This window comes from Lissotriton helveticus, chromosome 1_1, assembly GCF_964261635.1.
Source record: "Lissotriton helveticus chromosome 1_1, aLisHel1.1, whole genome shotgun sequence".
Taxonomy (NCBI): Eukaryota; Metazoa; Chordata; class Amphibia; order Caudata; family Salamandridae; genus Lissotriton; species Lissotriton helveticus.
The window spans coordinates 448159229-448187028 of NC_136057.1; the positions used below are offsets into that span (position 1 = coordinate 448159229).

General features: G+C 46.8%; 1 protein-coding gene across 1 annotated transcript in view; it reads left to right on the top strand.

Moving 5' to 3' along the window:
* KIAA0930 (KIAA0930 ortholog) overlaps positions 1–27800 on the top strand; it is a 645174-nt gene that overhangs the window by 402121 nt on the left and 215253 nt on the right. Inside the window, exon 4 of the mRNA XM_078673838.1 lies at positions 22330–22407. Within this exon, the coding sequence (XP_078529964.1) occupies positions 22330–22407 (78 nt within the window). The remainder of the gene's footprint in view (positions 1–22329; positions 22408–27800) is intronic.

A 27800-nucleotide genomic window follows, 5' to 3' on the forward strand; every position in this document is an offset into this window, starting at 1 on the left:
GTAGCTGCTGTAGCCCAGAATTGGAGGGGATATCTAGGGTGCGCTATGCGCTTCGTATCTGCCTGGAGAAGGTGGGTCTCCTGCATGAAAATGATGTCCGGGTCATGTTGCAGAAAGTAATGCCAAAGCTGTTGGCGCTTATTTGGTGAATTAAGGCCTTTAACATTGAGTGACAAAATCTTAAGGGGACTGGCTATATCACTCGCCATCGTGGGGGTCCCTAAGGTTAGTACGCAAAGCTTCGCGCAGCAGAGCACCCACCAGCTCAGAGCCCCGCCCAGAGGGCCCAACCCCGCTCCCCGCACCATCCCCCAACCCCAGCCCCCCATAGCAGACAGAGAAAGGAAGGAAAGATAGGAAAAAGAGAAAAAAGAAAGTCAAATGAGAAAGCCAAACTTTCAGCAATCTGAAGGACTGACGGCCTAGGCCGTAAAGACGTGGCCAACTGGGCCAAAGTACACTGTCTCCAGAGTAGGGCATCCTACACCCACGGGTTTGAATGTCCATCGGGATGTCACTCCCCAGGAGACAGTCTCGGTGGGACATGACTGGCCGGGAACACTTGAAGGTATGGAGCCCCCACCTTCCTAGGCCCAGCACAGGGAGATCAGAAGCCCAAGCAGCTTCCCTCCCGCCCCACAGCCATCCCCGCCCTCCGGAGGGGTATAAGAGAACAGTACCTCAAGTAGAGTGACACATGTATGCTGTCCATCTCACGATGCGGAGGACCGTCCCGTAGGGGAGCGGTCTGCACGGTCGACCTCTGCCTCCTCCAGCGCTCTAATGTGGGCGATGACCTCCTGCCTGGCTTGGCTCGACGTTGGCACGTCAACAGGCGTCGCACGTTGTCTCCTCGGCACCGTGGTCCAGTCCGGGGTAAGCGTTGTCCTCTTGCTCGGGGGGCGTCTAGAGGGGCTCCCCAGAGGAGAGCCTGCTATGTTGAGGAGTCGCGCCGCCTCATCGTAGGATCGCAAGGATTTACGCTTACCCTCCCATTGAAAGATAAGCGCAAAGGGATGGCCCCATTGGTACGGAATGTTCAGGGACCGCAGTTTCTCCGTCACTGGGCGGAAAGCGCGTCGCCGCTTCAGGGTGTTGGGCGCCAAATCCTGGAAGAGCTGAATCTTGTGGCCCTTGTATTGCAGGTCCGGCTTGTCCCGAGCCCGCTTCCAAATCTCCTCCTTTTCCACAAAGAAATGCACCCGCGTGATGATGTCCGGGAGAAGCCCCGATCGCCCCGCAGGCGCCGCTACTCGATGAGCCCGGTCCAGTGTGGGAGGCGATACATCCTCGTCGCCCCGCACCTCGTGGAGGAGTTGCGCCACAAAGTCCATTATGTCCTCCCCTTCTTCTCCGAGCGGCACGCCGCGGATGCGGAGGTTGTTCCGCCTACCCCGGTTCTCCAAATCCTCCTGCTTGACTTGGAGTTCAATGTTCTGTTGTTCCAGGGCCGATAAGCGCTGCCATAGATGTTCCTGGTCCTCGGTGCGCGTGTCCGCCGTCCTCTCCAGGCTGTCCACACGATCCCCCAGTTCCGTGACTTCTTTCCGAAGCTCCGTGACACACGAATGGACCTCCGACCTCAGGGATCCGATCTCAGTCTTAAGGTCGGTCATGAAGGCGGCCATGAACGCTTGTGTGACCGGGGGTGAATCTGCTATCTCCGCAGGTGGGCCACCACAGGCCCCCGGCGCCCCCACTTTGCCCCACATGGCCGTCACCGGGTTCCCTTTGGGGGTCGGCGCTGGTTCCGCCTTGCTGTTCCTGTTCGTGCGCGTCATCCTCCGCGTGTGCCACAGGGTGTCTCCTAGGCCGCGTCAGGGCTCTCGTCCGATGTAGGCTGCCTGGGTGAGAGCACACAATACAAAGGGGGGCGGCGGGGAGCACCGGCGCAAAGTCACAGCGCACTCAGGGGGTCCTGGCCTCGCAACGGCACACCTCGCAGCAGCGAGCACCCAGCACACACCCCACGTAGCAGAACAGGCAGTCCAGGGATCCCTAGGCCTCAGCGCCTCCGTTCCCAATGCGCGGCCAGCCAGGTATACGAGCAGGTCCGCTCGCCTCCAGCGGGGGTCACTAGTCCTCCAGGGGGGGGTCAGCACCAGAGAGTGGCACTCACTATTGTCCCAGGCCTGCACACACTATTGTCCCCAGGCCTGCACTCACCCCCAAGGAAGAGCCGCTGAGGAGCCGCGCTGTCTCGGCGTTTCCCCGCAGTCAGGCGCCGTCCGCTCTCCAAAGTGCCCCAGGGGCACCGTCTGCCTCAGTTCGCCGCTCCGGCTGTCCCCTCTGCTTACAGCCGCGGCTCCGCAGGGCCGCTCTCTCTTAGCAGCCCGCTGGGAAGGGGAGGCCAGCAGTGTCTCCGATGCACGCTGGAGCCAGACACCGGGTTCCGTCGCCTCTCAGCTCTACTCCGCAGCGCGGGAAACGGAGCGCCCTGGACCCAGAAGCCGCTCAGGGGCCCCCTTCCATTCACCCCGCCACACCGCGGCCACAGGTAAGGGCGTCGCAAGGCTTCAGTGTGGGGAGGGCGGGGGTCGCTCTGGCCAGCGGTCGCCGACAGCCCCAGGGTCCTCAAGGCTCCGCCGCAGACCGCCTCCTCCGCGGTCGCAAGATGGCGGATGGACCGGGCGGATCGTCACTCAGCAAGCCGGCTGCTCGTTCCCGCCGGCGATCAGGCGGAGCACGGTGGCCTCGTGTCCAGACACGCTGCTCAGCTGGGCAGGGGTACCAGGGAGGTGTGTGACGGGTCCGGACTCCTGAATTCCGCGCAAATAGCCTATGATGGGCCCAACGGCGGCGGGAGCTCCGCTGTCACACGTCCGCTCACATCGCCGGTCAAGCCACGCCTCGAAAAGCATTTTTTTGACTTGCTTACAACTTTGGTGCCATTTGACGAATCTTCACGAAGTTGTCCAAAACAAGTTTCCTTCTGACTCTAGTTGTGCATGGAAAGTTTCGGGGTGATTCATCAAGCAGGGGTCGAGAAAAAGGGGGTAACAAAAAGTATTTTTCCATGTTAATCCCCACAGAGATTTTAGACGCGACTACAGCCCAAACTGCTGAACGGAATTACACCAAATTTGGTAGAAAGCTAGATCTAGGTCTAGAAAGCGTGCTTTTGTGATTTGGTGTAAATCTGCTCAGCAGTTTTTAAGATATTAAAGGGAAAACACATTTGTATATCTAGGGACTTGAATCCTCTGTGAATCCATGGCAGGGCTTCTTCGCGAACCCTGACAGCACTTCACTAATCCTCAAACCAACAGGAATGCAGTGATTATGTTGCCCGCAACCTGAGTAGAAAGTTGCGTCCCCCATTTTGGACATTGGAGAAGGGTTGCTGGCTGCAAAAAATAACATTAAAGTTGTAGGCAGCTTGGTAGAGGTACCTTGACCCCCTGGGGGCAATATAGGCGTTCTGTCAGGGGCAGTAGTAGTAAATGTTCAGCAATAGTTTAGTTTTTTTACACATGTGAGGATTCACAAATCCGTTGCGATACTCAGTTTGGCCCCCATGTAACTTTGCGACCGATTTACAAATTCTGTGAAAAATAAAAAAAGCTATATACTCTCACATCCATTCATGCACCCGCTCACACATTCACGCACCCACTCACAGACCCAGTCAGACACTCATGCACCCACTCACAGACCCACTCACAGACTCACAGACCCACTCACAGACCCACACACCCACTCACAGACCAGTCACACACTCTTGCACCCACTCAGTCCTACTTGGACACGTAAGCAACCCCTTGCAGACCCACTCAGAGAGTCATGCACCCACTCACATACCTACTCAGTCCTGCACCCACTCGCATTCCCTCAGACACTCACTCACACACGTACTTACAGAACCACTGAGACACCCACTCACAGACCCAGTCACACACTCACATCCACTCATGCACCCAGTTACAGACCACTAAGACACTCACGCACCCACTCACAGACCCATTCAGACACACCCACTCATAGATCCACTCAGACACTCATACTCCCACTCATAGACCCACTCAGACACTCATACACCCATTCACAGAGCCACTCATACACTTACAGCTTTATTGAAAGTGTTTGGGCTTTGAAACCATTCCATGATCTAGAAGTCTATACAAAATAGAAAGCTGAATGAGGAGGGGGACTGTACAGAATGTTTTAAACTTTATGACTGTATGCAGAAATTAATAAGCTAATGATGATTCATGCCCCAACGATGTGCATTTAAGATTGGTTGGCTGGTATTCAAGTCACTTCACGGTCATGGTCCTGGATTTATAGACAGCCTCATCTCAAGATACTCCCCACCACGGAACGTTCGCTCGGCCCACCTCCAGCTATTGTCTACCCCTACCTTCAAGTTAAAGTGACAAGGAGGAGCCAGGTTTGCGACCCTGGCCCCTAAGTTATGGAACTCGATCCCTCTGGAAATCAGGTCCACTACTGACCTACTGAAATTCAGAAAACTGCTTAAAACTTGGCTGTATTTTCAGGCTTACAATTGAACTATCAAACTTTCCGGCACATCCTAGATCCAGTGCCAAGAAACCAATCGATTATCGAGTGATTTATTAAACACTAATAACATAACATATTTAATTATTTATTTATTTATAAAGTTTTCTATAGCGCGAACGAGACCCAAGAGGGTATCAGAGGGTATCAGAGCGCTTTACATTTAGAATTGTTATAATACAAGTTACATCAGATACAAGAGCATAGTAAGGTACAGTGCACATAAACAATGTTTCAATAAATCGTAGGAGGGAGGGGAGAAAGGAGTAATAGCGGGGAGATGAGGAACTATGCCCAGTGTCCGGCTGGGTAGGTGAACGGTCAAGGGGGAACCAGGGCCAATCTCCTCATTAGCTGTCAAACAGCTCCACCGGTCATCAGCCATGTTGCTCAGGTCTGGGCATAACATAAAGGATATGCGTAACCAAAACGTTATGTATCTGGTACATGATTCTTTCATTGGCGTGGTTTTGGCTAGCTCTCATATTTTCAGCTGGAAGAGAAAGTAGCACAGGCTGAATGTTAAAAGTTTTTGAATTTCCACTTTTAAACGATGAAAATATTCATGACAGCAAAGTCATTTTGTGCCACTCGCAGACCCACTACACTCAATGACCCACTCAGACATTCATACTTCCTACTAGAGACTCACTGAGACAATCTCACACCCACTCACATATTCACTCACTCACTCACACACCAATCACAGACCCACTGAAACACTCATGTACCGAAATACACACCCACATCCACTCACAGAGCCAGACACTCTCACACCCTCTCACAGACCCACTCAGACACTCATGCACCCACTCACAGACTCACTCGGACACTCACGCACCAACTCACAGAGCCACTCAGACACTTGCACACCCACTCGTAGAACCACACACTCACAGACCGACCCATGCATCAGAATACACACCCACTCAGACAGTCACTTAGCCACTCACAGACCCACTCAGACACTCATGCATTCACTCACAGAGCCATTCCCTCACCCATTCACAGACTCATACAGCCAATCACACACGCACTCACATACCCATAAAGCCAGTCACACACCCACTCAACAACCCATACAGCTACTCTCACACCCACTCACCGACTCATACAGCTACTCACACACCCACTCACTGACCTATACAACCACTCACACACCCACTCACTGATCTATGCAGCCAGTCACACACCCACCCACTGACCTGTACAGCCACTCACCCATCCACTCTCAAAGTTTACAGGTTACAGTCAGGAAATTAAATTTAAAAAACCTTAGAAATTCACTGAAAAAAACAATGGTTACAGAGACGTTATAGTGAGGATATAAAAATGTTAAAAAGTTAGAAATTCGCCGCAAAAACAAAGGTTACTGGGACGTTATAGTTCTGGCTCGGATATCACTCGTGCAAAACCAGTGAATTTAAGCCGTTATAGTTGGCTGAGCTAACTATAGGTTACGCCCCTGCAACTCCGATTGCAACTCAGATCCTAAGCTTTTAGAAATACTTTCCAGAAACCCTTAATCCAAAATAATTGTTTTTTTTAACTCTTTTTATTAGTTATGCTCAAGGTCTCATTCAGTACACAGCAGTGATCAGAAGAAATAGAGACATCAGTACATATCAGTTGAACGGACACAGTAAAAGCGGAATGGACAATACTACAGACTGCATTAAATCAGCCCCACCCGCTCAGCCTGGTATCATCGCCAGGGGCCCCACACCTTTTTCCATTTCTTGACACACCCTCTAGATTTATAGACGGTCTCCTCCGCCCTCTGGCACCAATCCAGGTCCCTAATCCATTGCTCCCACTGAGGGGGCGCCCGCGCCCCCCAGTTGCGGGCTATGTTGCGCTTCGCCACTCCTGCAGCAGTAGCTAGCCTTATCTCATTGTATCTGGACCAGTCAGTAGCCCCTCTGATCATTAACAGCATCCTCCTCGGATCCACCGGCACCGACGATCTCACCACTAACTCCATTGTTTGTGCAATTTTGGTCCAGTAAGGCACTATGTACGGACAGCCCCAGAGTATGTGGAAGAAGGACCCCTCACCATGGCAGCCCCTCGCACACAAAGGCGACAAGCACCTCCCCTAGGAGAACAATTGAGTGCGTGCATAATACACCCGGTGCATTATTTTCAGCTGCACCAGGCGAAACCTGATCCAAATCGCAATTTCACGAGGACTCTGCACTGCTTCCTGCCAATAGTCATCATCTAGGCTGCCAATAGCACCCTCCCATCTCTCCTGCAAAGTCACCAGGGGGTCAGGCATGTTATTGATGAGCTTGCGGTAAATGGTAGAGGTAGGCTTTTCCGGGATAGGGTCGAGAAGGAGTCTGTCCTCCAGTGGAGAATATTCTGGGAGTGCTGCGTCCATGTGTATGCATGTTCGTAATGCATGGGTGAGGCGCAGATAGTGGTAGTGTTGGGAGTCGTGCAGTCGGTACTCTTTTTGGAGGTAAACGAAGGATCTAGGTGCATTCTCCTTCCACACATCACCCAAGTAGTCAATCCCTATAAGCCTCCAACCCTTGAAGCCCATCAGTCTAGACACCTCAGCGAGCTGGTCGCCAAACCAGAGCGGCATCCTACCCGTAATGGTGCCCGTCCAGCCCAGGAATTTATTGGCCTCCCTCCAACACTGAATCACCACCCCTGTATGTGCCGGGAGATCCCCACATCGCTTCCTCATGTACAAGTGGGGCTCGCAAGTGCCCCTTGGCATAACATGTCTATCCACCCTGTAGGCCGGCTCTGACCTCTCCGTGTAGACCCAGTCATTAACCACCAGCAACTGCGAGGCCCAGTAATACAATTGAACGTCCTGGAGGGCCAGCACCCCGTCGTATACCCGCCTAGTGAGCTTACACAACGCTATTCTCGGGTTCCCTCCGTCCCAGAGCAAAGTCCCCACTGACAGGGAGATGCGTTTAAACACCCCACCAGGGATCGGACAGGGCGAGTTTTGCAGTATATAAAGCAGTAGGGCAGTGCAAGCATTTTGAAAAGCGCAGCACGCCCCATCAGGGAGAGAGGCAAGGAGCGCCAGTGGGCAACATCCGAGGCCAAACGCGCCAGGTGAGGCTCCAGGTTCCTGGTAAAGAACTCCGCTCTGTCCCTAGTCACATAAACCCCCAGGTATTTAACCGCATGCACGCGGCGGCTTTTCCCGCTGTATGCGGCGTTTTTTAAAAACGAGCGTTACCTGACGAGCTCAGCTCATCATCAGCGTGCGAGCGGCACAACTGATGACGAGCTGAGCTCATCATCAGCGCCGAAGTGGTTAAACCCTTCAGTAACGATCAAAGCCGGGCATCGTGACGGTATCCTCGGGGGAGGGCCAAATCAAAAAGATTTTTGATGTGGCTACAGAATGTGACAAATTTGCAAGTGGAACAACTATTTCCACTACTGTCATTTTCAATATATTATTTTTTTACACCATTTAGTGTTCCAGTTTTAGTTCTTTAAATGGCAGGTAGTGCTATTGCACAATGTTAATAAAAGTAGACTACTTTGGAAGGAGGGTAGACTTAATGTGCCATAATAAGATTTAAATCTATGATGTACAGGCTATACACATCTCTCGGCGAGTATGTAGCTAGTTGGACTGGCATACAAGTTAAAAAATACTTTTTCAGGTGAAAGATTCCTACCAAATATTCCGTAGGGTACCTACAGAATATGCCATTGTACTTGCGTTATACTGTTTTAGTTTCAGTAAAGATATTTGTGATTGATTGAAGTCTAGATATTGCTAAGCAATACCATGCAAGATTCATAAAGATAGCGACTTGTTCAGAGCAGGTGCTACAATCCTTCAGAATATGTTTATGTTTTTGAGATTTTTATTGCGCACAAATACCCGAGGGTGTCTCGGCGCATATCAGACTGCCTGGGACGGAGAACTACCAGATGAATCATTGATTAAATAACCAGGTTTTCAAGAGTTTATAGAAAATGATAAGTGTGGGACTGGTTTTGATAGCCAGAGTAAGTGAGTTCCACAGCCTGGGGGTAGCTACTAGAAAGCGTCTATCTCCCCAGCTGGTGGTTCAGGTGCGTGGGACTGAAAGGAGATGGGTGCAAGCCGAGCGAAGGGGTCTTTGAGGAGCGTAGATCCGAAAGGCATCCTTGAGGAACCTAGGTCCTGAGTCATGGATAGCTTTATAGGCAATACAGAGTGCCTTAAACTTTATCCTGCTCTTGACTCTTAGCCAGTGCAGGTGGCGAATGGCCAAAGAGGTGGAGCAACGGCTGGGGATGCCGAGCAGTACTCTAGCCGCTGCATTTTGTACCGATTGTAGTTTATTTAGGATCTGTTCTTGCGTGCCAAGGAAGAGAGCGTTGCCATAATCCATTTTAGAGAAAACAAGAGTGGTAATCAAGGTTTTCCCTGCCCCTGAAGGGAGATATGGCAACAGCTTTCTGATCTTCCTTAGAGTATAGAAAGATGATGAGACCACCGTGTTCACATGGTGTTTGAACAACAGCTTCTCATCGAACATGATACCGAGGTTTCTGACCTTGGCAACCGGAGTGGGGGGTGGACCCATTTCACTGGGCCACCAGATGGAAGACCATTCCGGTGAAAGGTTGCCAAAGGTCATCACCTCGGTCTTGTCCGAATTTAACTTCAGGCAGTTGCTTGACATCCAAGAACTAATGGCCTGCATCCCCTCCTGAAAGCTTGCGGCCACAGCTGGTCCGTCCTTGTGCACCACCAACACCAATTGGGTGTCGTCCGCATAGGTGGTTAAGCGGAGTCCATGTGCTTTAATAACTTTAGCCAAATCCGCCACATAAATGTTAAATAATGTGGGGCTTAGCGAGGAGTCCTGGGGCACCCCACACGGAAGGGTGAAGACGGGCGAGTAGAAAGTGCCCAGTTTCACCGCCTGAGTACGGTTAGCCAGAAACGAAGCTATGAGGTCCCTGGCAAGATGGATCACCCCCAGGGATGTGACACGGTCGATCAAGATGGAATGATCGACCGTGTCAAAGGCCGCGGACAGATCCAGGAGTATAAGGACCGCTGCCCCACCCTGGTCCATTATAGTCCTGATCTCGTCCGAGACCTTTATCAAAGCCGTCTCTGTACCGTGGCCCTTCCTGAAGCCAAACTGGGCATCATCTAGAAGTTGATGGCAATCAATGAAACCCGAAAGCTGTTTGTTCATAATAGCTTCAAATATTTTGGCCGGAAATGGAAGGCAGGCGATAGGTCTATAACTTGCCGAATCCGTGGGGTCCAGGGAAGGCTTTTTTAACAAGGGCTTGATGACCGCTTTTTTCCAGATTTCAGGATATATACCTGTCTGGAAGATGGAGTTACATAAGTCTGTGAGAGGAGAAGTAGTAACCTCAGTAAGAGCACTCAGTATGGAAGGGGGACAGGGATCTAATGGGGACCCCGATTTAATCAAAGTGATTAGATTGCTGATCTGGTCAGCCGTGACCGTAAGAAAGTTAGAAAAGGTGGGAGTGGGTGGGGAGGGACAAGGACAAGGGAAAGGGTCAGTGCGGTCTAGGCGTGTAGGGGAGGAAAAAGATGAGTAGATATTCGTGACCTTGGTAAAGAAAAAGGTTGCCACTTCGTTACACAGGTCTTGGGAAGGTTCAATAGGAGGTCCTGTTGGAGGATTGGAGAGGGAGTCTACTACTTGGAAAAGTTTTCTGGAAGAGTTCTGGGCACCCTCAATCCGAGCAAGAAAGAAAGCGCTTTTGTGCTTAATAATAGCTTTCTTATATAATGCTAACGCAGCTTTATAAGTTTGCTTATCCGAGGGCCTATAGTGTTTGCGCCAGCGCCTTTCTAAATTTCTGCAATACTGCCTTTGCAGCCGAAGGTCGTCTGAGAACCATTGAGCAGATGGTGTTGCCCGGTTGGAAATAATGGTTTTAACTGGGGCTACTTGATTAATGGCATCCAGAATCCATTCCTGGTATCTACTAGACAGTAGTGAAGGGTGCGATGATACCTCATAGGAGGATCTAGCCAAAGTTTTGGACAAAAGAGGGTAGTCCAAGTTTTTCCAGGCTCTAGTACTGATGGGGGTACGAGAAATGAATTGCGGAGGGTTGGGGTTGTGAGCCCGGATAGTAAAAGTGACTGCGGCATGGTCTGACCATACTACGGGGAGAACTGTGGGCAGGGAGATGTTCGGATTATTGGTGAACAGGCCATCAAGCGTATGACCTGCTTGATGAGTGGGGGCTGCCACCAACTGCAGTAATCCTACTGCAAGAAGATCGGAGATCAGTAGGGTGGTGTCTTTGTCCCCTACAACTTCTAAATGAAAGTTAAAGTCCCCCAAAATGGTAAAGTCAGAATGGGCCACGGAAAGTTCCGTAAGTTCAGCAAGGGTCGACAGGAAACGGATATGCGGGCCTGGGGGGCGGTATAAAAGAATTCCCTTGAAAACTTGATTACGATTCAATGTGATGGAAAAAATGCAGGCTTCACAATTCTGTTGGTGAATAGGCTCAATTTTGGATTGCAACGCCCCTTTATGAATAATAGCTAGGCCACCACCTCTCCCAGTGATTCTATCCTGTCTTACCACACAAAAGCCCTCTGGTGTGGCTGAACAGAAATCTGGGCCAGAGGCAGCATCTCCCCAGGACTCGGTTATGAACAGGATGTCCAACTCCTGATTTATAATGAATTCCCTAATTTCCAAGCTATGTTTCGGGAGGGAACGGGCGTTGATAAGCGCCGAACGAAAATCGCGCTTAGGTGTAGGGCAGATACTAAGAGCAGAAGGAGTCGGACGATTGAAAGTGTAATTACATCCGGGACATGGGGCGGGGCGGATACGAGACAGCTAGGGGGTGGCAGCTCTCGGCAGCGCGAGTTGATGATGGGTATATTGAGTTCCCGCAGCTGGGAAGAAGAGTAACAGATGGAAGTACTGCGGGCATCAATGAGCCCAGGGTCAGGGGGGGTGGCCCTGGTCCCGGTACAGGCCCGGACGGGCCCAGACAGGGATTCATTTTATCGTGTCTGTGCCCGCAATCGGCCGGACACTAGAGCGCTGTCCTCGCCCTCAACTAAGATGGCGGCCGCTGAAAGAGCCTCGAGGGCGGAGGTTTGGAGAAGCCCTAAATCGGCTCCCTGAGGCCCCGGTGGTCCCTTCAATAAGCTCCCGCAGGTAAGGCAATGCGGCGTGTAGGGGGACAGAACTAATCACAAAGTGCTTGAAATGAGAGATCGCCTAAAATCGGTAATGTGCAAAGTACAAAGCAGTTAAAAACAGTGCTAGTAAATAATCAGCAAGTTTAAAATAATTTTGTCCCTAAACTCCCGGCTGCCGCCTCAGGAGTCTAATTCATAATGAAGAACGAGGTGTGGAGGCTCTTTTATCGTGTCTGTGCCCGCAATCGGCCGGACACTAGAGCGCTGTCCTCGCCCTCAACTAAGATGGCGGCCGCTGAAAGAGCCTCGAGGTATCGAGGGCGGAGGTCTGGAGAAGCCCTAAATCGTTTCCCTGAGGCCCCGGTGGTCCCTTCAATATCTGTATTGAACATTGCAGGAAGGCAGGGGTGGGGGGATAACCTGTTCAAGAATTTGTATCGGAAAAGTGTGAAATAAAAACTGACATTAATACTCTTAGCCATTGAGCATGCAAAGGTTTGGGGCTGTTCAGTCAGCCATGGTTTGCAGGTGTCTGTCATCCACCTCTGGGAGACCATGCAAACAGAACCACCTTCATATGCGCTACTGAATTTTTACTTACATGTTCCTGCAACATCCTCAGGCATGACCAATGGATCAAATATATCATGAATATTTTTAATAAAGCAGTAAATGTTGTCCACAATTTCTGCTGTCTGTTATTATTATTCAATACTATTGCAGTATATCTTTAAAGTTGTTGGAAGGTAGAGAGTCTTAATGAACAGATAAAATCTCCCAATTAGAGACCTCAGCTTGGTCCAGGACAGATTGACAAGTAAAATGTGAACGACCATCAAGTAGAATTAACCGGCCTCAGATCCACTGGACTGTAGGGAGCGCTCATTCCTGTCCTCCCCTCCCCTCCAAGACCTCAGTGTACAGTGGACTGGATCCTAGGATCCTATACCCCATCACATCACATCCCGAAGCAAAGTAGAACTGAATGGTGCAGCATGCACCTCGACACTTTCTGTTTCAAAGTATGGGACATTCAGACTTGAAACGATAATATTAAAAATGTTTCTGCACCACTTGATGATAGAACAGTATATACGCCTACAAGCCTTTGTTTTAGTCTCATAAGCTGTCTGATTACAAAATACCTATTGTGAAGTTACAGCGCTCCCACGGCGTACCATTGGTTTGCCTTATTATCCCTCTTATTTGCTTGTTTTTGATTAAACGGCGTGCCGTTCTCTTCTTTTGTTTTTACTGCTCGTAAAGAATAGCCTCTTTAAAAAAAATTGATTGGCTGGCTTGTACCTTTCCAGTGCTCATATTTCGGGAACTACTTTTCTATTCCTTCAACACTCCATGAAAGTGCATGTGTGTTCTATTTCTCGCCCTCCTTTGCTGCTTCCCCCCTCATATAAGCCTGCCCATGCTGTGTTGCCTGATGACCCTGCCAGCTTTTCTGTAAAAGTACAGCAATAAGGATATTTTTGCAGGGGCAAGGCTGATGCGGTTTATCACCCTTTTAAAATATTTTTATTGAAGTCATTTAGTGTCATTTCAAATTCATCATTTCAGCATAATTTCTTAAACAGTAAAATACAAACAAAAGTCTTTCTCTTTTTTACCTAAAAATCAAAATCTTCTGACACAGCAGATAATACCACTGTACACAAAACCTCAGAATTTTAATTAAAAAAAGTCCCCCAGATCTTATCGAATCTTCTAGTCCCCCCTACCCGCAATGCAAAAATGTGCTCACTAATCTTAACTCGTCTCATCTTCTGTAACCATTCGTACATAGATGGAATCTGTTCTGAACGCCATTGCTGTAGCAACAGAGATCTAGCCACTGCCATAGCCATGTAAAGTAATGTAGCTATCTGGTCTGAAAGCAAAAGATCAAAATCAAAGCCATGCAAAATGAGTTTCTCATTTACGGTGATCGTGATATTATATTCAGTCTGGAAGAAAGCAAATATTTCTTCCCAAAATGTCACAATCTTGACACAATAAACCATTACATGTGACCAATTCGCGGGCGAATGGTGTAAACATCTAAAACAATGTGCTGAATAATTAGCATACATTTTGGAAATGGAGGCAGGTGTACGATACTACAACCATTTACTAAAGAATAACATTCTGCGCCAATTGGCGCCCCATAATGTACTAAAATTAAATTTGTTAATAGGTATCCAGGTGTTCAAGGACATAGCATCGTTTTCCTGCTCCTGCCATTTTTTAATTGCCTTTTGGCTTAAATCCACCCTCCTACTCTGTGCTAAACATCGCTTCCAATCCCCAGGTTTTCTATCCAGTTCGATAACTAGAAGATCATTGGTTAATTGACTTAATTGAACTAGCTGCATTGTGTCAAACTGCACCAGAAACTTATATAATGTATTATAAGACCCTAACAACATAACGTTCGTATGGATTAGCTGCGACATTTCCATCGGGGTAATCCAGGCTCCATCTCTTACAAAGTCAGAGACTTTACGGAATCCTGCCCCGGCCCAGTTTTCAGCTAAATCTAAGCCGTGTTCGATCCCCATTAAAGGGAGAATACCAGACAATAAGGTTGTTGAATTAAGAATGGGGAGCGAGTATATTTTAAACAGTGCCTGGCGTCTTTTGAAAAACCATAATAATGACTTATAACGGACTAAATTTGGGGGATTTAAGTACCTGGAGAGGGGGTGGTATCTGAGTTTCTGTACACATTAAATCAAAAAAGAAATGTATATATAATTTTTTACAATGGATTTGACCTTTAAATCTCGAAAAGTACTGTGCAAAGTATGCATTATAATAGTCCCTTAGATTTGGTAAGACGAGTCCGCCTTGATCCAGATCCTCATATAAAGTACCTATTGCAATACGGGTTGTCTTCTTCGCCCAGATAAAAACCAAAAACATAGATTCTACCCTAGTGAAGAAAGACCCCGGTAAAAAGCATGAAATAGTTGAAAACAAAAAATTAAATAAAGGAAGAACGGACATTTTTATCAGGGCGACTTGACCCAGAATTGTCAATGGCAAAGTATTCCATCGAAGAAACAATGCCTGAATCTTCCGAAGAAGGGGATCGAAATTCAAACCATAGAGATCTTTAACTGATGCTGAAAAAAAACCTCCAAGATATCTCTTGGGCTTGGTATTAATACAGTTACGTATGTCTGGATGCAGTTCCGGAGTTGTACCCCCACAGACCAAGATTTCTGTTTTCTTTTTATTTATACGGTATCCTCCCAGGGCTTCAAAATCCTCAAAGATCTGAAATACTTTGGCTTGGGTTCGCAATTCGGGTTTAATTATAAGCATTATATTGTCTGCGTATAATTTCACCTTAGCCATTAATGGGATCGGGGGATGAATTTCCGCACAGTTCCTCAATGCAACTGCGAGAGGCTGTATAAAGAAAGCGATAGAGGGCAGCCTTGCCTCGTGCCCCTTTTAACTGGAACTGACCCAACCATAGCCGTATTTATGATGATATTAGCTTTGGCGTTAGTATAAAGGTTGCGTATTAAAGATATAATTTTGCCAGAAATAGCAAAGTGCTCCAAAATAATAAACGGTGTATCCCAAACCACCAAATCAAAAGCTTTTTCTGCATCAAATAACAAAACCAAAGCAAAGAATCCCTTGTGTCTCAAAATAATCCAGAGCTTCAATCAAATAGTGAGTATTTGTGACAAGTTGCCTGCCGGCAATAAAGCTGTTCTGATCTGGATGGATCAAATCTGCTGTGTATCGATTAAAACGTAGTGATAAAAGTTTCGTTACTATTTTATAGTCTGAATTTAATAGGGTTATAGGACGGTAGGAGTTTGGGTCCTTAGCATCCTTCCCCTTCTTCAGAAAGCTCACAACATTTCCCTCCCTAAAGGAATCTGATATCGTGCCTCCCTCCAACATAGAATTTATTAATCTAAGAAATAAATCAGAAAAAGCCCCCCCAAAAAATCTGCGGGGAGCCCATCTGGACCACAGGCCTTGCCATTAGAAACATCCTTAACAAACTAATTCTAATTCTTCCATAGAGAAGCCGCTCGCCATAGTTAGTTGCTCAATTTCAGAAAGCATGGGTAATGTATACTTTAGTAAGAAAATTTCTAACTTTCGATGGTCTATACTATGTTGCTGACTATAAATGGTATTGTAATGACTGAGCATTATGTTTCCTATTTTAACCGGGTCAACTGTCTCTGCATCGATGGATGGGCACTTGAATTCTTTTATCAAGTTAGCATCAGCTTGTTCTCTAACCTGCCAGGCAAGGAATTTCCCGGTGAAGTTGCTTTCTTCGTATATTTTCTGAGATTGTCCTCGAAAGACCTCTTCACTTTGTGCATAATAGTTAGCGCTGAGTTCCCGTTTGGCCTGGTCTAGCTGATGTTGGTTACTACTAGATGGGATACGGTGCCTTAAGTTACTTAAAGCCTGTATTCTTTGCTCAAGGATCTTCTTCTTAGCGCTGGCTGCTTTTCGGATGGCTGCGTCCTTACCTATATGATTCCACGAATAAAAGCTTTTAAAGAGTCCCAAACGATGTTAAGTGATGCGGACTCAAGATTTCGGAAAATTAATTCTTTGTTCTCTGTCTTCATAGAGTCAACCCATGTTTCATCGCTTAAATACTGATTATTGAACACCCATCGTTTAGGAACTCTTACATTGCTTTCTAAGTGGAACTCAATAACTAGCATGGCATTATCAGAGAATCCGTTATTCAGAATTCTCTGCTGATAAAAATTAAGTTGCCTGGAAGCCAAAAAAAAGTCTATCCTTGAAGATGACTTGAATCTTCCTGACCAACATGTAAATTCTGTTTTAGACGCATGATGTAAACGCCACGGATCGCAAGATCGAGAGTTGTTTTATAATTTAGGATAGTTTTCAGAGATTTTGGTTTGAGCTGTTTTCTTGAGTGGGTGGTAAATTCCAAAATTGGGTTAATAAGAATATTAAAGAATCCTCCAATAACCACGTCTCCTATCACAGTCAATAGAGATTGAAACAATTTTTCATATGCTCTAAAATTATCTTCTACCTGCGCATAGAAACTTACAAAAGTGATGGGTCTCTGTCTATGTTTAATTTTACATGTGACCCAACACCAACGCCCTGAATCATTCCTCTCCGAATTTATAATCCCTGCATGAATGTTATTGTTTCGAAAAATAGCAACCCCCCTCTGGGATTCCGAGATCGAAGAGAAACCTCGATATGATGCCCAGGCTCTAAACATTGGAAAATCAACCAATTTCATAGATAAAATATGCATTTCCTGTCACAATATTACCAAAGGATTTTCAGTCTTAATCCACATCTCTATGGCCCGCATTTTCTTCTTATTATTTAAGCCATTAACATTAAATGATACTATTTTTAGTTGGTCTTTACTAGACAACAGGAGTATTTACCATATTTTTTGACCCATTCAAACTCTTTATATTTGTTAATTAAACCTGGATCTACCAAAAAATATAACAAGCTAGAAAACACAAAAGACTTCATTTTTCCCTACTTTTATCCCCAGCACACCCCCTACCTCACCTCCCTCCTCCATAGTGCTCCTACAACCCCTGTGCCCCTTCCCCCAACATGTGGCCCTTCCTTCCTCCCCCACGCCAGCCACAGAACCCTTCCCCTTAACACTTGGGTGTCCTGTTATTACACCCCTGGGGCCCTGGGACCCCTCCTCCTCACCTCCACCCCGTGATCCCTCATACTTGGCGCAAATGAAACAAAAAGAGAATTTCCTTTAGTATTCTTTAACATCTAGAACATCTAAAACAATACTTTTGTATCATTAACTATTCCCAATTAACGCATTTCATTTCTATCCCAACAATAAAAATAACAAAAATTTGTCTCCTAAGTGACCATTTCTACATTCACACCCCATGAGTTTTACTCTGTTCTGTTTTTATCCTTCCCATTCACCCCTTACGCCCCTGAGAAATTTCCTTCGGTAAATCTTGTGCCTTGTCTAAATCAGACAGCGTGTAAAATTTCCCCTTCACCAGTACTTTCAACTTAAATTGCTGAGCAATCATAGCCTAGGCACCGTTTGCCTTAAATAGATGGAGGATTTTTACGAATTTCTTCCTCCTGCGTGCTGCAACTGCGGACATGTCTGAAAAGATTCGGCATTTAGTTGTCTCGTTCACTGTGAATTGTCTTTGCTGAATTGCCTTAGATTGGATATTTTCTTTTATGCGAGAGTCCGAGAAATTTAGCTGGATTGTACAGGGTAGCGTGGAGTTAGGAAAGGGATGGGCCGGTACCCGGTGTGCCCTAGTTATAGTTAGATCCCCTTCATATTCTGGGATTACTTTGTCCTTTAAGAAGGAGGTTACCCTCTGAACTGCATTAGATCCCTCCAACCCTTCAGGAACTCCCACTATTCATAGGTTAGATCTTCGTGTATGATTTTTCAAATCATCCAATTTTATTTCGAGCGCCCGTCTGCTTTTATCGATCCCCTTGACATCTTTTTTAACCTCCACCATCTGGTTCTCCAGGGTCGAGATTCGAGTCTCGGCTTCTTGAGTCTAAGTGGGAAACTTGATACCAAATCCTCAATTTTCTCAAGTCGCTGATGGATTGAGGCAAGTTCGGCTCTTTGAAATCTTTTCAGCTCCCGCACCTTATCCAAGATTAAATTTAACATATCCTTAACCGTCATCTGGATCTCACCCACTGGCTGGGTATTCATATCCAGATTAGGACTGAAGGGATCAATTGAACAAAAAGGGTGGCCATCTGTATGGTCATCCATAGACGGTAGTAAAGGTGCCTTCTTTAATATGGATTGCGCCTGCATCTGTATCTGTGTTTCAGCCGAAGGGGGTTTGGTTTTTAAATTTGAGGCACTCACAGATTGATTGTGGCCTTGCAATGTTTCAGCACTCTCTAGACACCCATCCTTTTGTACTGTCAGCACTGATGATTGTTCATCTTGGTGAAGGATCAGAGCTGGGAGTGGAGTAACGTTGGACCCAGAGAGAGTTATAACAGAGCAAATTGTGGCCGGCTGAGCAATAACCGGGTTGATAGTAGCAGGTTTTTCTGGCGATTAGGTTATGACCTGAATGCGGCAAGATTTGAGCAGGGCTACTAGGGGAATGTGTGCTGGCTTTTTTAACAAAGAGAGGAAATTGTTTTGAACCTTTAGCAGAACTAGCAGTTTTATCTTTTTTAAATCCGTCAGATCCGGCATTTTCTGGTTGAGCTACATTCGAGTTAGTGATTGGCATATTCATCTCTTCCAGTATTGAATTTGTTATGATACTGGGTTGATTCATCTGTTCGATGGACGGCGCCTCTTGCTCATCTGTGCTTTCAAGAGGACTCTTTACCCGTCAATCTGGCGGCTTCTTTCACTTCTTTAGCGTGTAGCCGGCGAACTCTAGCTTTAACCCGTGCGTTTAGCAGTTTGCCCTTATTATCGTGTACTCCGGTATTGTATTTGGCACGTTCCTCCTTTTCGCGAGAGGGCAGAGACGCACCTTAGAACACCTTAGACTGCCTTAGACCCCCAGCCAGGGCGCCAGATCCAAAGAGTGTTGAAATAGCGTTTCGGTAGCCTTAGGTTGCCTTAAGTGGAAGAGCCACGTTACTAGTACCAAGCTGATCAGCTCTCAGATTGCTTATAGATAATACTTCAAATGCCAGGAATAGTCACAGTCATAGCCACAGTCATAAAGAACATTCACAAAGCCAGCCCTTGACAAGGGAGCAGCACGCGGCGTTGGGGGTTAACCAAACAGATTGCTTAATAATGGAAATGATCAAAGGCTGCCTTCTGCCTCCTGCCTCCTGCCTGCGAGAGCCGCCGCTGAGGGGGAGCCGCCAAGGGAGCTGCGGGCTTCAGCTCAACCTCTCCCCTCTGCTCCTCTGCTCTCACCTGTTGACCGCCAAGCTCATGAAAGTGCAGCGCTCGAATGCTACGGTCTTCTCGGACTCGGGCTCAGACGAAAGGCGTTTTCCGAGCCACGACGGTAAACTTCTTCTCGCCCTGTGCCGAGAACGCTAGCTTCTCCGCACGCCGACACACCAGCAGCTGCTCGCCATCATCAGAGGGTGGGGATTGGATCCCAGGTGACTACGCGGAGGGGTGGCGCTCCGCCATCCCCCCGACCCGGCCTCTCCCCGCGGTTTATCACCCTTATCACACATTTTGCATGAAAGCACAAGCTTTGGCACACAAAGGCTTTTATGGTGCTGAGGGAAGGGCCGTTTGCTGTACTGAGCTGTTATCTGTGGCAGAAGGTGTACATAGCATGACAATTCTCCTAAATGGAAATACAGCTCCTTTCTGGGCTAGTACAGAGCATGAAATGTCTGAAACCAGTAGGACGAAAATTAGGCTTTGGCAAGTGTTTGGCATGCATTTCCCTTTCCATTCTGATACTTATTACACTTTCTAAGTTCTGTTCTGATTTTCAATAGTGAAAAGAATTTGAAAGATATACCATGCCATTTATTAAGATTGAAAACAAATGTAATGTACAGTTTCAGGATTCTATACTCCCCCGGCTGGACTACTGCAACACACTTTACCTGGGCACCCCTAACTCCGTAATAAGAAACCTCCAAGTGGTACAGAACTGCGCAGCCAGACTATTATATAACATCCCCAGAAAACAATCTGCTAAACCAGCACTGAGGACACTGCACTGGCTTACCATCTCAGAACGCATAATCTTTAAATCACTCTGCATTGCACACAAGACCCTCAGGGACACAGGCCCAAAAATTCATTCTACCCTTTTTCCTTCCACCGTCCCCTGCATATCTCCTGCATAACCTGAGATCTGCCAATCTGTTCCTAGCCAAGGTCCCGAAGATTCGCAGGTTAAGAACGGGGGGATGTATGTTTTCATACAACGCCTCCATTCTGTGGAAGTCACTCTTCCTACAGCTTAGATCCACATCCCACCACCTCTCTTTCAGTAAACTGCAGTAAAATAGGAATGTGTTTTTTGGTCGCAACCAGCGCTGGGATGCCTAAGAGTAGCCATGCGCTATACCAAGAATCGATTTAATAATAATAAGTTTGCTTTTCCTCCTGTATTTTGAAAATGTTTTTTTTGCTTTTTCATACAATACAGACAGAAATTTGTAAAGCCAACAGTTCAGCACTCATATTATAAAAGATGAGACTAACTGGCTTTGCTAATGCTTGTTTCGAGAGGGATGGCCAGCCCAAAAAATATATTGTTAAGACATGGTTTGCCAGCCAGATAATCAGACATTTTCCTAAGTGGATTTAGTTCCCGTGATTCATAGCATTGATGGATTTAGGCATGGATCCCTCCACAACCTTCCACTGTGATTCTGATTAGATCCATTGAAATTTGCGGACTACTTGTTTCTTTTCACCCAAAAGGCTGTTTCCCCTAGTAGTCCGTTTCGAGGTTAATTGAGAATTTCCATGCACCTTTTACTATTCTCTGCCTGTTAAGGGCCCTGGACTTCCTGGCTCTGTTAATAGTTTTATCAAGCCAGGAATGGCCTAAGGTTAGAGTAGCAAAATGCATTGGACACCTGGAGAAGTTGCTCAGGAAGATGAGGACCAGAGTGACATGGCAAGAGTTTCCACTTCATAAGATGTTTGTGCAAGCCTGTGGCCTCTGCACTGAGCTAATGTGAGAGAGCCAGTAAGCTAAGAGTCCTGGAATCAATATGGCTGGGAATAAACAAATTCACGTCAGGTGTTGTAAGAGGGAAATGTTAAATTCGTCTTTGCCCCACTGGTACTTAATCACTTAGTGCTGCTGCACAGCAAGGGACACACAAGTGCTAGGGCCTGGTCCCTTACAAATACCATCAAGAAAACAAGTGGAAGTTGGGTAGAGGAGAGGAGAGGGCAAGGAAGTAGGAAGAGAAGGATGGGGAGGGGAGGCACAGGAGAGAGAGGTACAATGTAGAAGTCAAGGGAGGAAGGTGCAGGAGGAGGTAGAGTTGGGACACCTGTAGAGGGCTTAGCTTTGGTAAAGATGTAACATGTTCAGCCTCATTGGATCTCCTTCGGAAGAACATTTTAAGATTTTCACGGAACGATAGGTCTTGTTTATTCGGTTGGAGGGAGAGCATGCCAGGTGGAAGCTGCTACCCCTGACAAGGGGTGCCCAGGGTATGTCTGGTTATGAGCTTAGCTGTTCGTTGCATGGAAGCTCTTGCATCTCTGATGTCTGCATCTATCTGCTTGTTTTTCCTGCTCCTCATTTGACCCTTCTACACGACACGTTTAAGGTGCATTCAGTACCTATTTTCATTATCACCATGAGTTAGATGAATTCGTTAACTTATTTTTTTTTTTTTACTATCAGCTTTTAATGTTTTAACTATTTAGAGACAAAGTTAAATGATGAGAATCCGCATAACAAATTAATCAGTCAGTCATTTGTTAAGCGCACTACATACCCGCGAGGGTCTCAAGGCGCTGGGGGGGGGAGGCGCGCTACTGATCGAACAGCCAGGTCTTTAGTGTCCTCCTGAACAAAGGGGTTCTTGGCAGGTCTCCTAGTTGAATAAAGCCCACTGTGGGAAGGGAATTGTGATTTCTACCAGTTATTATTGTATATTTTGCACAGGGTCACTATAGAGAATGTATACTGTAATGTAATAAATGTTGGTCTGTTTCACAGCTGGATTATACGGTGACCTGCGCTGTGTGCACACGATCTGAAGCAGGTGATATTCACATTCACAAAAAGAAATCACAGGTGAGCATGTGGTTGGGCTTCCTATGTTTCAGCATGTAGCAGCATAAAAATTAAAGCAGGTTTACAGGAGTGAATAAATGTGCTTGTAAGGTAAATTTCCCTCCAGCTAGCAACAGTTACTAAAGCAGCTATGGCTCTGACTCCAGGGACTAAGGGGGTACCTTTGCTTCTTGGCAAGGGCAACTTTCACATTGATGATGGCCCACATACTGTTTGTGAGAAGTTTTGTACCCTGAACAATTACAATACTTTGAGCCCTGAATATCACAAAGAAAGATTAAACAGCCAGCGCTAGCCAACTAGCACACTGTTAAGGTGCTGGTAGAATAACAGAATTAATACTATATGGAGGATGTGTTCAGGTTCTTTCCCAATTGCTCCGAACCCTTGAAATAGAACTTGTCCCCCAACCACTGTGTAGCCTTGATATTTGCCATTATTTAAAACCACATTTGTTTGAAATAAAGACCTTACAAAGTACATGGCGCGGAACAAAACCCACTACGCAGATGGGTATCTCCCTGGAGCTCCTCTGTGCATCGTAGATGTTACTTATTTGAGTAGTAAACATCCCATACATGCAACCACCATAGCAATAATTTCTTCCTGGTTTTTGTTGGGCATCAAGGACATATACATATGTAACTAAGCTCACAGAAGCCCCTTAAGATTCCTCCATGGGCCCCATAGTTTCTCAACTATGTGCAGCCATCCTCTCCCTCTGTAAACAAAGAGCTCAACCCCATGCACCATGTATCTTTACTCCATTGCTCCAGCTTGGGCATTGCAGGCACAATCCCCACATTTACACAATAACACGTCACGCTACAATCGTATCTAAACTACAAAATAATTATTGGTATCTGATGCCCGTTTGGTCCCCCATATACCCAGGATACAGAGTTTCTTGCTTGAGCTGCACAAGCCCCACAATTTCCAATAGTACCCCAATTATTCCTAAACAGTACGGCTGTATTATCTCTGTTGACATTGTTGATCACTGTTTTGTCTGATCCAGTTGAAATTATATTTGTGTCTTCAACTGGTGGATAAGAATGCTGTCATCTTTAGGCCTGTTAGGATATACATATGTAGGCATGTTCAATTTAATGCACATATGTATTTGTTCTTCAGCAATCAGTTTGGCGTCATCACTTCTACCAGCTTCTTTTTGCTTACCACCCAAATCGTTAATGTCCTTATGTACTGTACTTCTTTTAGGTACAGTTAAATTGTGATGTACTGTGGTACCCCATCGGCTGACAGATAAAGGGCGCCATCACTCAATGGGATTTGAGTATTTTTAAATTTGAGGTCCCGCAGGAGTCCTGCGGGAGTCCCTCAGTGCATAACACCCAGATATCACTAACGTTTTCAGTAGATTAACCCCTTCATTTCCACTCCAAGCACCTCTTCATGCACACAGGGCCTAATTCACAAAGGGCCTCCGCACTGAGAGCCCATATTCGCAATGGTGTTTTCCTTGCTCCTTGTAATCATACACGCTGGCACCAACTAGGAAGAGCACGCCTCGAGCTGGAGGATTGGTTTGTTGGTCATGGGCGAGCACAGATCATGCGTCTATGCCATGACCAAGACCTGTCTTATGGATTGTAATAATCGTAATAATCGTAATCATACGCTCTTGTATAGCGCCTTATCACCGTAAGGTCTCAAGGTGCTTGCTTTGGGAACCCGTCCTGGTCTTTCCCTGCGAGATTACCCCTGCTGGGCATCCCCAAGGTGAAGACCAGGCATCCCATCGCGGTGGGGCCGAAGTGGAGATTAAGCAAGCTATTGCCCAGAGTTGCAGAGTGTGAACCCACGATTCGAGTAGGCACCAAGGCGAGAATTATCGAGTCCGTGGAAATTATGAGCTCAAGACCCTGCCGTGTCGGGAATTGAACCCTGGTCCCGGGTCTGACCTCTGCATCAGGGTCTGCCTCCTCTAACCGGTGAGCCACACTTCTCCACCGGGATTGTAGCTTTGCTGAAGACTGGGAGGGGCACACAAAACGTTACGCTTGGGTGGTGGATGGCTACTTCCTTCACTGGGAGTTAAGCAGCATGTGTGCTGTGGTGGCAGCATACCTTGTTTTCAAATAATAGTAATCAGTAGAGTGGACAGGCCTCCTTATCTGTGTCACTGGAGTGGTGCCTTCTGGCCCACTCTAATGAAGTCCTGTTGCTGTATGCTTAACTCAACCTTGGCCTGCATTGGGTTGTGTGTGTACCTGTGGAGTGGTGCAGCATTGGAGAGTCAACGCATCTAGCCCGTTCTTGGTTCTGCTTCTCTCGGTCACCCTCAATAGCTTTCTTTTTGTCTGTTGTTTCATTAACTATTACAGGCAAACCTCCCAGTCCCTCTACCATATCCTCTCTCCAGCATCTCTCCAGATTACCCAACTTGCTTTCTAATCACTGTTTAAATGTACCACCTGACCGTTGTGAGAATGGGAATGAGGTGGTGCAGTTGCAGGGTCATCGTAGAACGGTTGTGAATAATTCTGATGTCAATGCAAACATTTATTTGCTGAAGAAGATCACTGCTTGTCGTTTCTGTGGCAAAGTTGGGCCCTTGAAGCCTGAGTGTAGGCAGAATCCAGATCAAGTCAAAATGATTTTGTTCCCCAGATGCAACAAAATGCATATCAGATGCAGACACAGATTGTCACAGCCCAACAGACTTCTGTGCAGAATGTAAAAATCAAGGGCAGTTCCATACAAATATTTGTGTAGCTCCCGTGATGCAGCAAAACATGGGAAAGAAAAGCAGGGTACCAACCGAATCCATTGTTTCCAAATGCAGATATTTTTCAGTTTACATCAGAGACGACTTCATAATGACGGTGCTTGAGAGGATTGGAGAATTGCAGCTTGGTGCAGTCCTAGAGGTAGACAAGAGTGGTGCATATTTATATGGTGAGGTGATCGGCCACCCTGTATCATTCTGAATTGATTCAGGTGCTACCCACTCTACAGTTCGTTCTGTGGATGCTATAACCCTGCCCCTCTTTGGAAGACATGTCTAAGTTGTATGTTGTATGAGGTCATGTTTGTTGTGCTCCTCCAGATCACAGAACAGATTCTGGCCACACATTGTCATGGTCAGGCCTGGGCCTTTGCACATTAGATCAAATTAGCAATGGCCCAAATAACAAGATACACACAGGCTGTGAGAACCATGGGGCTCTTTAAAGTAAAGGGAGAAATAAAGTGGGGGTGCAGCAAGGGATGTGGCCTGAACTGCCTGACACTCCTGCACACCTTGGCAGCCCTAGTGACTGCAGCAACATGTTGCACTATCTGGAGGAGGTGGCCTAGGAGACCAGCAGACAGTGACGATAGAGACTGCCCAATCTCCTTCCGGAATGTGTCAGAAAACTACTGCAGGAATTGCCGCCGCAGGAATGGAGAGGAGTGGTTGGAGGCCCCCACGTGGAAAGTATAGGGGCAGAAAATACAGAGATTATGCCTAAGGTGAGAGACCCCCCGCCCCACTCAGGAAAACCTATTTAAACATATAAGCCTATGAAATGATGAAAGGGGGACTGCTGATGCTAAGAAGGCGAGGTGGAGCGGACCCCTAGACTATGCTAGGGGGGGGGGCAGATGTGGCCCTTATGAGAATATGAAGCAGGCCCATCATCCGGTTGCAACCAGGAAGGTAGTGGCTGAGTAGAGATAATGACCCAGAAAATATAAAGACTTGCCATAATTTGGGAAGCGATTAAGTAGGTTCATTTGGGGAAAGGCTCCAGGCCTTAATAGCCTGACAGTGGAGCTCTACAAAAGCATAGCTAGTAAATTGCTCCCCACCTCAGATGTTTGTTTGAAAGGGCTAGAGCAGATGGGGGTTCTGCTCTACAATCTCCGAATGGCTACAATAGCCATACTTCATAATCGGGACGAATTGCCCAATGAGTGTGAGGCAGACAGCCTGATATTGTTATTAAACTGTGAAATTAAAATACTCGCTAAGGTATTGATCCCTCGACTACAAAGGGTGATTAGATTCCTAGTGCGTCTGGATCAATCCAGATTTATGCCACATTGGAACATCTGCCTCACCCTCTGGCGCCTTTCTGGATGCCTGGCATATACGAGAGACATGCAGGAACCAACAACTGTGGTGTCGTTCGATCCCGCCAAAGCATTTGCCTCCCTGGAATGGCCCCATATGTTCAGAGTGCTGACTCAGATGGGAATGGGCACATATTATTTGACATGGGTAAGTAAGGCTGCTCTACTCTAAGTGATTGTCAGTGGGATGCTTTCTAATCCATTCACGTTTGGAGAGGAGGTGTCAGCTGTCCTCAAGGCTATGCCCTTGGTTACTAGAACCTCTGGCTTGCTGAATGCAGAGAGACAGGTTACTGAGGGGCCCCCAAAGGGAAACGTGGGATGAGTAGATCTCACTGTATACAGAGAACATCCTGTTATGCGTAGCGGAGTCAGAGGCAACTGGGAACCAGCCAGATATTTCTCATTTTTGGTAAATAATAAGGATATAGAATACACTAGGAGAAGTCAGTGCAGTACCCCTTGTAAAAGTGACTGCCGGATGTGGCATTTCAGTGCCCATTTACCATCTCTCCAGATGGTTTTCAATATCTAGGCCTCTACATACCTGGATTCAGGAGGAGTTCTTTCATAAGAATACTAACGTAATATTTTAAAAATTCCGGAATGATGTAACTGACGCAGCTGTCCCTCCTTGGATGAGTAGCAGTGTTTAGGATGATGGCCTTGCCAAAATCCAAATATGTTCTTCAAAATGCTCATTACTGTGTCCCAGACTTTGTCCTTAGGAAGATAGAAGCTGAGGTGCGATTCCTTCCACGGGTTGGACGGCCACCACAAATGGCATTAGCAAAGCTAGTGCAGAGGGGTCTATGACAGGAATCATCTTGCCTGATACCCAAAGATATCACTGGGTCTGTCAGATGGTGGTGATAAATGAGTGGGCTTTCCTATCAGTGGGCAGACCCCCCTTAAGAATAGATAGGCACTCGATAAGGCCGAGAGGCTACCTCGCTGCTGATCTACATCTGAAGAAGAGAAATCCCTACCTTTTCGCACAAAACAGTGCTGAAAGGAGAAGGGATTCCAACTAAAGAAACACCTAAATGTGGCAGTTACCTATTAAAAGAGGTGGACACTCAGAAGGGGATCCAAAAATGGGACAAGGTAGGAATTAGTAAATTGTGAGATGTCCAGTGGAAAGAAGCCCTAAACTAGAAGGGCTAATGAAAAAATATGAGCTGGCAGTCACTGAACGCTGGCATGCATTAATGGCTCACATTCCAAATGGAGTCCAGTTGGAGGAGACTACCACATAGTTAGAAGATATTATTCTATTGGAGCATTTCCCCCAGAAAGCAATATCCTGC